Below are 12727 nucleotides of genomic sequence, written 5' to 3'. Positions count from 1 at the left end.
AAAATTACATGGTACCTCTCTTTAGTGTTTATGTTTTTTGGCTCAATCCTATAGAAGAAAAGTTTACAAAAATTAGTCTAAAATTCTGCCATGTTTGGAATATCTGTTTTTTTCCCCAAAGACAGGAAAATGTCAGGGAGAATCTAGAGTGCTGAATTCAACAAAAGCTCATTTAAAAGTAAATCTCCATCAATGGAAAAGCTTTTCAATTATAGGCAATTTGAAAATAATAGCAATTCACTGGAAGACAAATTTCACTGCCAAAACCTGCTGACGAGTTCTACCTGTCTTTTCCATTACTGTGCTTCCTAATATTTTAAGTGAGCTAAGAATTACAAAAATGATTCTAAAAATTACAGCAGGTTCTACCCTGATCAGGCCCATCTAGTTCCTAAGGTGCCGAGAACCATTTATTATTTAAAAAGTAGGAACAACATGAGGGAGCAAAAGCTTTGGCATAAGAAAAAAGATGCAGCTTTGTTTCCTAGAATTCAGTTACTTAGGCCAGTTTATTTTTATTTGTGCTCTGAACTGATTATAATGATACATGGGTCTCAGATAAAAGACAGGAAAACTGGCCATCTTCCTGAGTAGAGGTGATATAACCTCTTGCAACAGTCCTGAAGGCGGAGGCAATGGCAATCTTCAGTCATTGACCTCTTGGCTGCTTTCACTCCTGCCATGTTCTCATCTCCTTTCTATACAACTCCTTTGTCCATAAGTGGGGTGTTGGGATAAGTGGAACAACTAATACAGTGCCTACAGGGGTTTTCCTGACTTTAGTGTTCGAGGTATTCTTTCTTTCAGTTCTCCTCCTATCTATTGTCTTCTAGGTAGGGATGGTTCTGCACTTTCTAGACCTGTAACACTAGGTACCTTAAACTAATAGAAAAAAACTATATAGTGTAAAAACAAAGGTAGTACAAAACATAGAAAAATGTGGGTCTGTTTTCTGGAAACAGGTTGTGAGCTTAAGAATGCTCAGTTGTATAGTAGGTTTATGTTATATGAGCTCAGAAACATGGGGCTGGGGGCTGGGCACAGTGGCTCACACCTGTAATCCCAGCACTTTGGGAGGCCGAGGCAGGCGGATTGCCTGAGCTCAGGAGTTCAAGACCAGCCTGGGCAACACGGTGAAACCCCATCTCTACTGAAATACAAAAAAATTAGCCAGGCATGGTGGTGTGTACCTGTAGTCCCAGCTACTCGGGAGGCTGAGGCAGGAGAATTGCAAGAACCCGGGAGGCGGAGGCTGCAGTGAGCCGAGATTTCGAAACTGCACTCCAGCCTGGGTGACAGAGCGAGACTCCATCTCAAAAAAAAAAAAAAAAGAAACATGGGTCTGGAATATGACTTATGACAGACAGCCTAGCCATTAGGAGGTCCCTCAAAGGACTTTACACAATTCATGTTTTATTATCATTACATTAATTAATAAGTGCCCACCATGCATATAATCACTGTAGCCTTACTTTCAAAACTGATGTTTGTTCAGCAAGATACATTAAGAAAAACCTAACCTGCTTTGTTACCTAAAATATGATGATACGAAGCTATAATGGACTAGTGAGATTCATAAACATTGTTTCTTGAATAACTTTAGAGGTACTGCAATTTTTTTCATACTACTCACCTTTTAAAAAATTGCAATACTCATCTTACTGCACTGTAACATGCTATTATCATCAACAATTTAATTACTGAAACAGTCATCCTATAAATCTATCCCATTAGTGACTAGGCAGTTTGATAAAGGAGCTTACTGCCATTCTTGGAATCACATGGCTAGTTATTCTCCCCAGATTTAGAGATGCATTTATAAAACCCTTTATGAAATTCCCCAATAAAATGGGATAATGTACAGAGATGCCTGGAAGCTAAATGACAGAATGATGCTGATTCTTGCACATCAAAGACATTTGTTATTGCAGTCAGGAGACAATGCCATAAAATGCTAACAAAAAAAGAGTTATACTGTTTTCCTTAAAGTCAGTAAATTACATAAAAGTACTCTGAGCATTTCTGGAAGAAAGGCACCAGACAAGCCCAAAGTCTTACTGCTAGAAGGATCATATAGGGTCACAGACTATGGTACTCTGCTCAGCCAGGAGACTAGGTCTCAGCAAGTCAGTCACTGACCTTGAGGCTTAAAAAGCAAGGAGGGAAAATGTCAATAAAACAGAGCCCTGTATCACAGATTAAACGAGTAAAAATAATTTCCAGCTTTATGTCAAAGTGGAAGCTGGTTCCTAGGATGCTGGGGCTATCTTAGATGGGTACTCTGTTTTCTTTGGCCCATTTCTTCATGATCCGGATGATGTACTCTACTTGGGTGTTACCTGTGCTTCTCAGTAAATGGACCACTTCTCGAAGGGTCTCTCTGCGGAAAAGATTTGAAAAGACAAAATGTGTCACCGAAGAATGAAAATTTAAAAATAAACTCTGAACTGTCCTTCATACCGTATGTCTTGTAGGGCATTTTTGGTAATAGACTCTTCCACTGTGTATTCATAAAGCAATTACAAACTTCCTAGTCTCATGTCCTGATGGTGGCATAGAAAATGAAGATTATGTGAAATATCTCTTACCAACCCAAGTGTTCCTTGCTTATCCATACCACTTATATACATTCTGATAATCTTTTTGTCCTCTCTGAGATGACCTAAATATTCCCATTTCTGCTGTCACTCTGCATGACTAGAAAGGGTATATCCAGGAGTTGAGTTCAAGGTCTAGCTCTAAGACTAACAAGTCACTTAGTTTGTCTAACTTATAGATTTCTACCTGGTTTAAGGTGGTAATCATGTTCAACTAAGCATCACTGTCAAATTCATAAAATTTGACATAGCCAGAGGAATGAGTGATTTGTTTCAAGAAAAATAATACATGAATAAATATGGAAGAGAGGAACATTAAAGACTAAGCCTAGCATTTATGTTTGATTTAAATTTAATTAAAATTAAAACATATTTTAAGTAATGCATACTAAAACCTCCCTATTGCCCTAGCAAATCTACAGGCGACAGACTACGAATCCATTTGCTTAAGAGTCTTCTCATATTTTTTACTTCTTTCTCCTCACAAACAACCTCTTTCACAAAGTTTAAAACCAATTGCTTTTAAACTTTTATTTAGAAGTCCTATAAGGTAGGAAGTAATTTTGATATTTTCTTTCAAAATGATCATATTTCCTATTCATATATCAGTAGTGAATACATTCCATGAAATTATTTTTAGAAAATGGAATTGAGTTGTGTTTTAATGTTAGTTTCAAATGAAACTATAGGCCAGGCATGGTGGCTCACGCCTGTAATCTCAGAACTTTGGGAGGCCAAGGTGGGAGGATCACCTGAGATCAGGAGTTTGAGACCAGCCTGGCCAATATGGTGAAAACCCACCCCTACTAACAATACAAAAATTATCCATGTGTGGTGGCATGCGCCTGTAATCCCAGCAACTTGGGAAACTGAGGCAGGAGAGTCACTTGAACCCAGGAGGCAGAGGCTGTAGTGAGCTAAGATCGTACCATTGCACTCCAGCCTGGGAAACAGAGCAAGACTCCATCTTAAAAAAAAAAGAAAAAAGAAAAAAGAAAGAAAAAGAAAGTATAGGCCACTTGATTTTATGTAAACTAATGTCTCAGAATTTCCTTGAATACGAGCAGGTGAACAAAACCAAAAGAGTTATCAACCACATCTACTCCATTCCTAATTCTTTGAGACTTGAACTAATGAACACAAGAAAAAGCCAACAGGCAAAAAACAAAAACAAACAAAAACCCAAAAGAGTAGATGAGTAAAAAACAAAACTTTGTTTATAAAAATGGCTATTCATGGCCGGGCGCGGTGGCTCAAGCCTGTAATCCCAGCACTTTGGGAGGCCGAGGCGGGTGGATCACGAGGTCAAGAGATCGAGACCATCCTGGTCAACATGGGGAAACCCTGTCTCTACTAAAAATAAAAAAAATCAGCTGGGCATGGTGGCGCGTGCCTGTAATCCAGCTACTCAGGAGGCTGAGGCAGGAGAATTGCCTGAACCCAGGAGGCGGAGGTTGCGGTGAGCCGAGATCGCGCCATTGCACTCCAGCCTGGGTAACAAGAGCGAAACTCCCTCTCAAAAAAAAAAAAAAAAATGGCTATTCATTTGGAACCAAATATCCATCTTGCTCTTATATTTGGAGGCCGTTAGTGTACTCAATGCATATATAACTTAGATTTCTCTGATTCTGTTACATGTGATTTAGAATCATCTGATTCTACAAAATGTTTCTGGAGGAAAATGGTCAGATAGAAATATTTAACATCAACGTTTTTTTCATCATTCTAAAACATCATTATAATTGTGTGTTTTCAGAAGATGTCATCCAAGAGAACAATTACTTTCTCTCAAAAACAAGCAAATGAGTAGAGGCAGTATTTCTTGCCTGTTTACTTACTTAGGTTCTCTCCCAGCTAAGATCATCTGGAAAATGCCCACACAGGCACCTCTTTTGCCTTCCCAATATTGAGGGTTGGGATCCAGCCTCTCGAGGACATCAAAAGCTTTGGCAGAATAGTAAAACTGGCCCATCTGAATAAGAGAAAGTATGTGGTAATACTTGTAGTTTAAAAAGATTGCACAGAAAGACCCTGAACATAAAGGTAACATGAAACGGAACTGTATGAAATAAGTGTATGGGTCAATGACAACATTTTCAGTTAGCAAGTTTCAATTCCTAATTAAAACAATAAGAAGGAAGATCACAGTTTGGGTACATAGGTTCAGTTTAAACCACCTATGTTCACTCAGTTTTCAATAGTGTAACATTTTTTCTACATATAGTCAAGTTATGCTACAATCAGCATTTTTGCCATTTCTTCTAATTGTATTCTAATCTTGAGGAGAAACTCTGATTATTGTGATTTGAGCTGAGCATTTTTCAAGTCTCTTCAGTGTATTCTTTTCACATGACTACTATCATTCATTTTATGCTAATTTGATCATATTCCACTCGAGGATGGATAGTCTTTCCCTAATCTTGTTCCTAAATTCTCAGAATGCCTAGATGTATACTGAATACTATTCTAAACACTAAATCTTTTAAATATTTAATGCATTTTGACAGACATTTTTCCCCAAACGTACTACACATTTCCTTGATCTCACAGAACATGCTGAATGCCATTAAATTTTGCTCAGTTTTCTTTTTTTTTTAAGTTTTCTTTTATTAAAAAAATTTTTTTTATTCATGATTTTTTTTTAGAGATAGGATCTTGCTGTATTGCCCAGGCTGGAGTGCAGTGGTGCCATCACGGTTCACTGCAACCTCAAATTCCTGGGCTCAAGAGATCCTCCGGGTTCAAGAGATCCTCCTGCCTCAGCATTCCAAGCAGCTGGGACTACAGGTGCACACCACCATGCCTGGCTAATTTTTAACTTTTTGTAAGACAGGCTCTCAGAAGTTTGCCCAGGCGGGTCTCAAACTCCTGGCCTCAAGTGATCCTCCCACTTTGATTTCCCAAAGTGTTGAGATTACAGGCTTCAGCCACCATGCCTGGCCAGATGAGTTTTCTTATTTGGTAATCATAAATGCATACTGTTACCAATTTCACTTAAGGCTTCAAATTGCTGAGCAGCTCTATGGTTTAGCTACTTCTCTATTCCTGACAGATGTTTTTCTAAATCTTTGAAAATTTCCTTAAGACAGCCTTCTTAGCTTAGTTTTATTCTGTACTTCACAGGGAAAACACAACTTTTCTTTCTTCAGTTCAAATTATATTTACACCTTCATTAATCCTTTCTTCTTTTCTGTTTAATGCGAAGAAGTTTTTAAAAATTATTTTCAAGGTTTATACTTCTGTTTATGTACTCTTTGAACAAAAGTCTTTATTGTGAAATAACACACATATAGAATGGTATATGAAACATCCATGTACAGCTACTAATTATAATGTGAAAATACTACCCAATTCAAGACACTGAGAGCAACACAAAAGCCATATGGTCTTCCAGACCATAACTCCCTCTTTCCATAGCCAGAGGTAACTACTATTCTGACTTTTATGCTCATCAGTTCTTTGACTTTCTTTATGTTATCTCTTATATATACACATCTTTAAACAATATAATTGAGTTCTGCTTCTCAAAACTGTATATGAATGAATATTGTAAATATTCTGTCTTGTACCTATGATTCAACATTATAAGATCCATCTATATTGCTATATATATATCTAGTTGATTCATTAAAAAAATTTTTTTTATTTTGCCAGGTGCAGTGGCTCATGCCTGTAATCCCAGCACTCTGGGAGGCTGAGGTAGGCAGATCACCTGAGGTTGGAAGTTTGAGATCAGCGTGACCAATATGGAGAAACTCTGTCTGTACTAAAAATACAAAATTAGCTAGGCGTGGTGGCACGTGCCTGTAATCCCAGCTACTTGGGAGGCTGAGGCAGGAGAATCACTTGAACCCGGGAGGCAGCGGTTGTGGTGAGCCAAGATCGCGCCATTGCACTCCAGACTGGGCAACAAGAGCAAACTCCATCTCAAAGAAAAAAAAATGTATTTTCAAGTATTAGTAATTATAGATCCATGGACAAAGATAGGTCAGAGGTCACATGTACCTTTCACCTAGTTTCCTCCAAAGGTTATAATTCACATTAACGATAGTAAAATATCACAATATAAAATTCAGGAAATTGACACTGGTATGTGTATGCTGACGATAGTCTTGTTATTTCATCATATGTGTAGATTCATGTAACCACAACCATACAACTATCAAGATACCAAGTTACTCTTTTTGTTTGGACACAAAGTCTTTTTTTTTTTTTTTTTTTTTTTTGAGACAGAGTTTTGCTTTTGTTACCCAGGCTGGAGTGCAATGGCGCGATCTCGGCTCACCGCAACCTCCGCCTCCTGGGTTCAGGCAATTCTCCTGCCTCAGCCTCCTGAGTAGCTGGGATTACAGGCACGTGCCACCATGTCAATTTTTTGTATTTTTAGTAGAGACGGGGTTTCACTGTGTTGACCAGGATGGTCTCGATCTCTTGACCTTGTGATCCACCTGCCTCGGCCTCCCAAAGTGCTGGGATTACAGGCTTGAGCCACCGGGCCCGGCTGGACACAAAGTCTTGCTTTGTCATCCAGGATGGAGTGCAGTAAGGCAATCACAGCTTACTGCAACCTTGAACTTCAGGGCTTAAGTGATTCTCCTGCCTCAGTCTCTCCAGTAGCTAGGACACAGGTGTGTGCCACCATGCCCAGCTACTTTTTAAAAAATGTTTTGTAGAGACGGTGTCTCACTATGTTGCCCAGGCTGGCCTTGAACTCCTGGCCTCAAGCAATCCTCCTGTCTTGGCCTCCCAAAGTGCTGGAACTGCAGGCATAGGACATTGTGCCTGGCCAAGATGCAGAACTATTATATCACCACCAATATTTCCCTTGTTACCCTTTTACAGTCACACATGCAGCCCTCCCTGCTCACCATCCCTAACCTCTAACCACCTCTAATTTGTTCTCTATCTCAATCATTTTGTCATTTCAAGAATGTTATATATATGAAAGCAAACAGTAGGGGGACCCTTTGAAACTGGCTTTTTTCCTTCAGTATAATGTCCTTGTTACTCCCTGTTGATTCAAGTTACTTTGTGTACCGACAGCTTGCTCTTGTTATGGTCACCCTGAAACTGCAAGAGGGACTCCCAACCAAAGTTTGGTTTGGATATTGAAACTGATGACACCACACACACACACAGCAAGAGGATATGAAACATTTTCTTACAGAATTGAAGTCTTGGGAGAGTAGAGTGGCCCTATTATGCAGGTCTGAAAAGGCCTGAGAGAGCAAGGAAAGAGACTGGCCTTGGTGTTTACTGTGGTTAGGAGGTGGGGCTGTGTTGAAGGTTCCTGTGCCTGGCCAGGGGCTTGTATGGCTTGAATCACTCTACGGGGCCAAAGAAGGAAGCATGTAGGTTTTCTTATCATTTTGTCTAGATGTTGGGCACAAGGGAAAGGGAAGGGGGTGAGGCTTAAAAGCAGTCAGCAGTCAAACATCAAGAAATGGAGTCAGACTTCTCATTATAGTTCCTTTTCATTACTGAGTAGCATTCCATGCCAAATCAGTCTGTTTAACCATGTACCTACTGCAAGATTTTGATGTTTCCAGTTTTAGGCTATTATAAATAAAGCTCCTATTAACATTTATATATTAAAATTTGTGTTACTAACATTTATATATTTCTGTGGATATAGGTTTTCATTTATCTGGGATAAATACATAGGAATGCAATTGCTGGGTCATATGGTAAGAATGTTTATTAAAGAAATTGCCAAACTACTTCACGGTGGGTTTTTTTTTGATCCTTTTATTTTTGACCTTTGTATATAAATATTTTTAAAGTGAATTTACTGCTGAGAACACATAATTGGGTTTTTTTTTTTAAATCTACTCTGTCAATAGGTGTCTTGTAACTGGCGTACTTAGACCATTTACATTTAATTATTGACATATTAGGGCTTAATTCTGCCATTTCCCCCCTTATTCTCTCTGCTTTTCTTTGACAAGGATATCACATATATGTTGGACAAAGACAGGGCCATGTGATCCCCACAGAGGGAAAATAAGAAAATCTGTATTTGACTTCTCTAGCCTTCACCTACACCTATCTTGTTCCTGCTGTTCCTGCAGTGTGATAAATTTTAGCCATGAGTATAACTTTACGTTAAGTCATATGAGTCCCTCTAGTAAATCACCAAACTTGTGGGTGGTCATGGGACCACTGAGACACCAGGTAAGTCTTTGTTAACCCTACTCCCCTTCCATCTTCTCTAGGGCCTGACTCCATCAAAAATGCCCCATTCTCCTGAATCTTTAATCTTCCTGTTCAATGGCTCATTTTCTTCTGCTGACAGGCATACTCCCCTATCCCCATTCTAAAAGAGGAGCTCTACACCCCATCCCCAATCCCAAACTCTGTTTTTCCATTTAAGTTAGCACTGTATTTTTTCTCCTTATCTTCAATATCAAATTTTTTAATACTGGGGTCTACATTACACTCACTGCATCTGCTTTTTAATCTGACTCTATTCTCTACCTGCTACTGTCAGTCCTCATGCATTTCAATCTGGATGCAGATTTGACACTGTCTTGGCTTTTGACTAAATAGAAGCAAGAAAAAGTAATGAAAAGCATTTTTTTTCCTCTGTCCTCATTGTTTTCTTTCTCTTCTGTTCATCCTCTCCTTCATTTACTCTTCTCTCTCTTTCTAGCCCTTAAACAGTGGTGTTCCGCAAGGTCCCTCACCCCGTTTACTGGTTCATCCTATTCTCTCTCACACTTTGCTGTTGCTGCTGCTATTACTACCGCTGCTACTACTATTGCTACTACCACCAGTTTAACTACTGTTAACTTCTAAATCTACGTTGTTAACTCCTGTGAACTGCTAAATCTGCATTGCTAATTGCAATGAATACCAAAGCTCCAAGCACAGCCCGTTCATTTCCTGCTTGTATCATCTCTGCTGGGAACCTCAAAGACACTTCAGATTTAATATATCTCAAACTGAAATAATTTCCTGTCTTCTAATGTTTTCCTTCCCTCTGCCTCCCCTAACTTAACTAACAGCATTGGCATCCGCCAAGTCATGTTAAACCATTATTTTCAAGTCTCCTACATCTTAAAATCTTTTCCACTGGGGGTGATTCACTTCCTTTTTTGGTAATGATTCGCTTTGAAATTAGCTTTTGTTAATTAATTTAACACAAGACTCTCTTTACCTGACATTTACCTGTATTTTTGACATTTTTGGATGAGATATTTCAAAAATAGGAACTTCTAGAATTTGAGGTGAATTTTTTTAAAAAAAATTTTAATCTATAGGTTAGGTCCCAAAACTAGTAACTTCTCCCAGCCTTTCCAACTCCCCAGTGCCTCCACACACACGCACCAACATGCACCAAAAACAGCCATTCCTTTACTAAATCTGACTCATTTTTTATTCTCTTTTTCTGGTTCCTTTGTCTTTCCTGTCTGCCATTTGCACCTCAAAGTTTGGTTTGCAACTCTTCTCCCTTTACTTTTTACTTGTGTAATCTCACTGTTTTTCGGGCTTCAGTGAATCCAGTCATGCACTTCATAACAGTATTTTGATCAATGATGGGCAGCATATATGACGGTGGCTCCATAAGATTATAATACTGTATTTTTATCGTACCTTTTCTATGTTTAGATATGTTTCAATATGCAAATATTTGCCATTGTGTTAAAACTGCCTACATTATGCAGTACAGGAACATGCTGTACAGGTTTGCAGCTTAGCAGCAATAGGCTATATACTATATCATACGGCTTAAATGTGTAGTAGGCTATACCATCTAAGTTTGTGTAAGTGTACTCTGATGTTTGTACAATGACGAAATCACCCAATGACACAGTTCTCAGAACTTATCCCCATTATTAAGCAACACAGGGCTGTACTTAAATGTTGATGACTCCCAATCTATGTCTCTAGATATCAGAAGACATGTTTCTTGAACTTCGGAACCAAATTTCCAACTACCAGATGAGTATCTGTACATCAATGCTACCTAAAGATTCATAGTCTTTAGAAATCTAAAACTTCCTCTCTAAATAATTATTTCATGTACACATAAATCTCTGAAATACTGCCTATCTCTAAGTTCAGTTTATTCATAAAAAGAATGGCATCAGGCCGGGTGTGGTGGCTCATGCCTATAATTCCAGCACTTTGGGAGGCCAAGGTAGGCAGACCACGAGGTCAGGAGTTTGACACCAGCCTGGCCAACATTGTGAAACCCCATCTCTACTAAAAATACAAAAATTAGCTGGGCATGGTGACAGGTGCCTGTAATCCCAGCTACTCAGGAGAATTCCTTGAACCAGGGAGGCGGAGGTTGCAGTGAGCTAAGATTGCACCACTGCACTTCAGCCTGGGTGACAGAGCAAGACTCTGTCTCAAAAAAAAAAAAAAAAAAAAAAAAAAAGAATGGAATCTCTTATAACAAACACTAAGTAAATCCTCTCACTACTAACCATTTAGTCTGTAGGACATTTCCCCTAATATTAGCCAATGCAGCAATGTGATACTGACCTTCAGTGTTCCCTTTAGTCTCAGTCAAACTCACCTTGTAGCAGTCATTAGCAATGAGCTGTAAGAGACTGAAGGACTCGCCAGAGGTTTCCATCTTGAGATAAAGTTCCCAGGCTAGTCTTGGTTTCTTATTCATAATATCTGCAAAAGGAAACAAATATTTGTAAACAAATGAGTCATTTTTACATGTACAAAAAATAATTTCTGCACCTTGTTATTCTATGGATTTGGTTCTATATTCCAAATAAAGTAATGATAGAATACCTCTTTCATGGAAAGCTTGCAATGTTGGCATTACGCTGGCTCCCTGCCAGAATTCTACCATACTTAATATATTTAAGTTAGCAGTCACATAATTATGTCTTTCAGACTGGATTGACTTCTGGTAGTTCCTACTTTGCTCATCTGCTTAAAAGAGGATACCTATCATTCACTCAATCTGACTCACTTAGAAGTTTCAGCCTCACTTAGAAGATATGATTGTGAAATTTTCCTCTGACTACAAAAACTCAGTGAACATTTTATTTAATTTTATTTTTGCACTGAGACAGAGTTTTGCTCTGTCACCCAGCCTGGAGTGCAGTGGTGCGATCTTGGCTCACTGCAACCTTTGCCTCCTGGGTTAAGTGATTCTCATACCTCAATCTCCCAAGTAGCTGGGATTACAGGTGTGTGCCACCATGCCCAGTTAATTTTAGTATTTTTAGTAGAGATGAGGTTTCACTATGTTGGCCAGGCTGGTCTTGAACTCCTGGCCTCAAATGATCCTCTGCCTTACGCTCCCAAAGTGCTGGGATTACAGGTGTGAGCAACTGTGCTTGGCCAACATTTTAAATCTGAGTTTTAAAAGGGAGGAAGAAAGGATAGTGAGCCAGAGAGAGATAGAAAGTAAAGTTCTATAATACACCAAAAAATTACATTTTTGACATTTTGCCACTTTTCAGGCTTGAACCATAGTGAAAAGTTAAAATTAGTGTAACAACATCATTTCACAAACAACACAATAAACTGACACTCTGGAAACTTGAACGAGACTTTAGGAAGAACCTGACATTTTTCTGGCTGTAAGTACTAGATCAATACTATGTAGTAGAAGTAATCACAGGGTAAACTTGCATGACACATTTGCATGGCAACTCTTACTGAGTAGAATTAACGATCCTTAATTTCAGTATTTACTCATTCTACAGAACAAAATGCAAAATAAAATTAGAAAATATTCAATGTCATTTCCAAACAAATTATACAACCAAAAAGAAAAAGAAGATTCCTTTTGTAACATTTAAAAGAAGACTCACAGCACCGAGCTAACCAGCTGAGGTAAATGTAATCATTTTTCATCTTCTCACTTTGGATCAAGAGGAACACCTGCAAGAAGAGAAAAGAAAGGGAATACACATGAGGATGGTTTTGCAGTGAAAATACCCACTATTGGCTTGCCTTAGATTGATGATCACTGTAGCCCTGTAGATGACCAAATTCTACACAGCTACTAAGAAAAGGACAAAGTTGTAGTGATTTAAAAATATTACACCAGAAATTGATATTACAAGTTGATAAAAAGTTGGTAAGGATATAGAAGATTTAAACAAAATAATTAACAACTGTATGATACATATTCTTTCTTTTTTTTTTTT

General features: G+C 38.5%; 1 protein-coding gene across 2 annotated transcripts in view; it reads right to left on the bottom strand.

Annotated features, from left to right (window-relative positions):
• Positions 1-1906: 1906 nt before the first annotated feature.
• Positions 1907-12727, bottom strand: part of TTC26 (tetratricopeptide repeat domain 26) — a 66133-nt gene continuing 55312 nt past the window's right edge. For both annotated transcript variants that reach the window (XM_017499724.2, XM_017499725.2), the window contains 4 exons: positions 12389-12458; positions 11125-11231; positions 4436-4569; positions 1907-2380 (listed from right to left, as the gene is read on the bottom strand). In XM_017499724.2, the coding sequence (XP_017355213.1) occupies positions 2269-2380; positions 4436-4569; positions 11125-11231; positions 12389-12458 (423 nt within the window). In that variant the 3' untranslated portion in view covers positions 1907-2268. The remainder of the gene's footprint in view (positions 2381-4435; positions 4570-11124; positions 11232-12388; positions 12459-12727) is intronic.

The sequence above is a fragment of the Cebus imitator genome, unplaced genomic scaffold, assembly GCF_001604975.1.
Source record: "Cebus imitator isolate Cc_AM_T3 unplaced genomic scaffold, Cebus_imitator-1.0 Scaffold260, whole genome shotgun sequence".
NCBI lineage: Eukaryota > Metazoa > Chordata > Mammalia > Primates > Cebidae > Cebus > Cebus imitator.
This window is presented reverse-complemented; position numbering and strand designations above follow the sequence as displayed.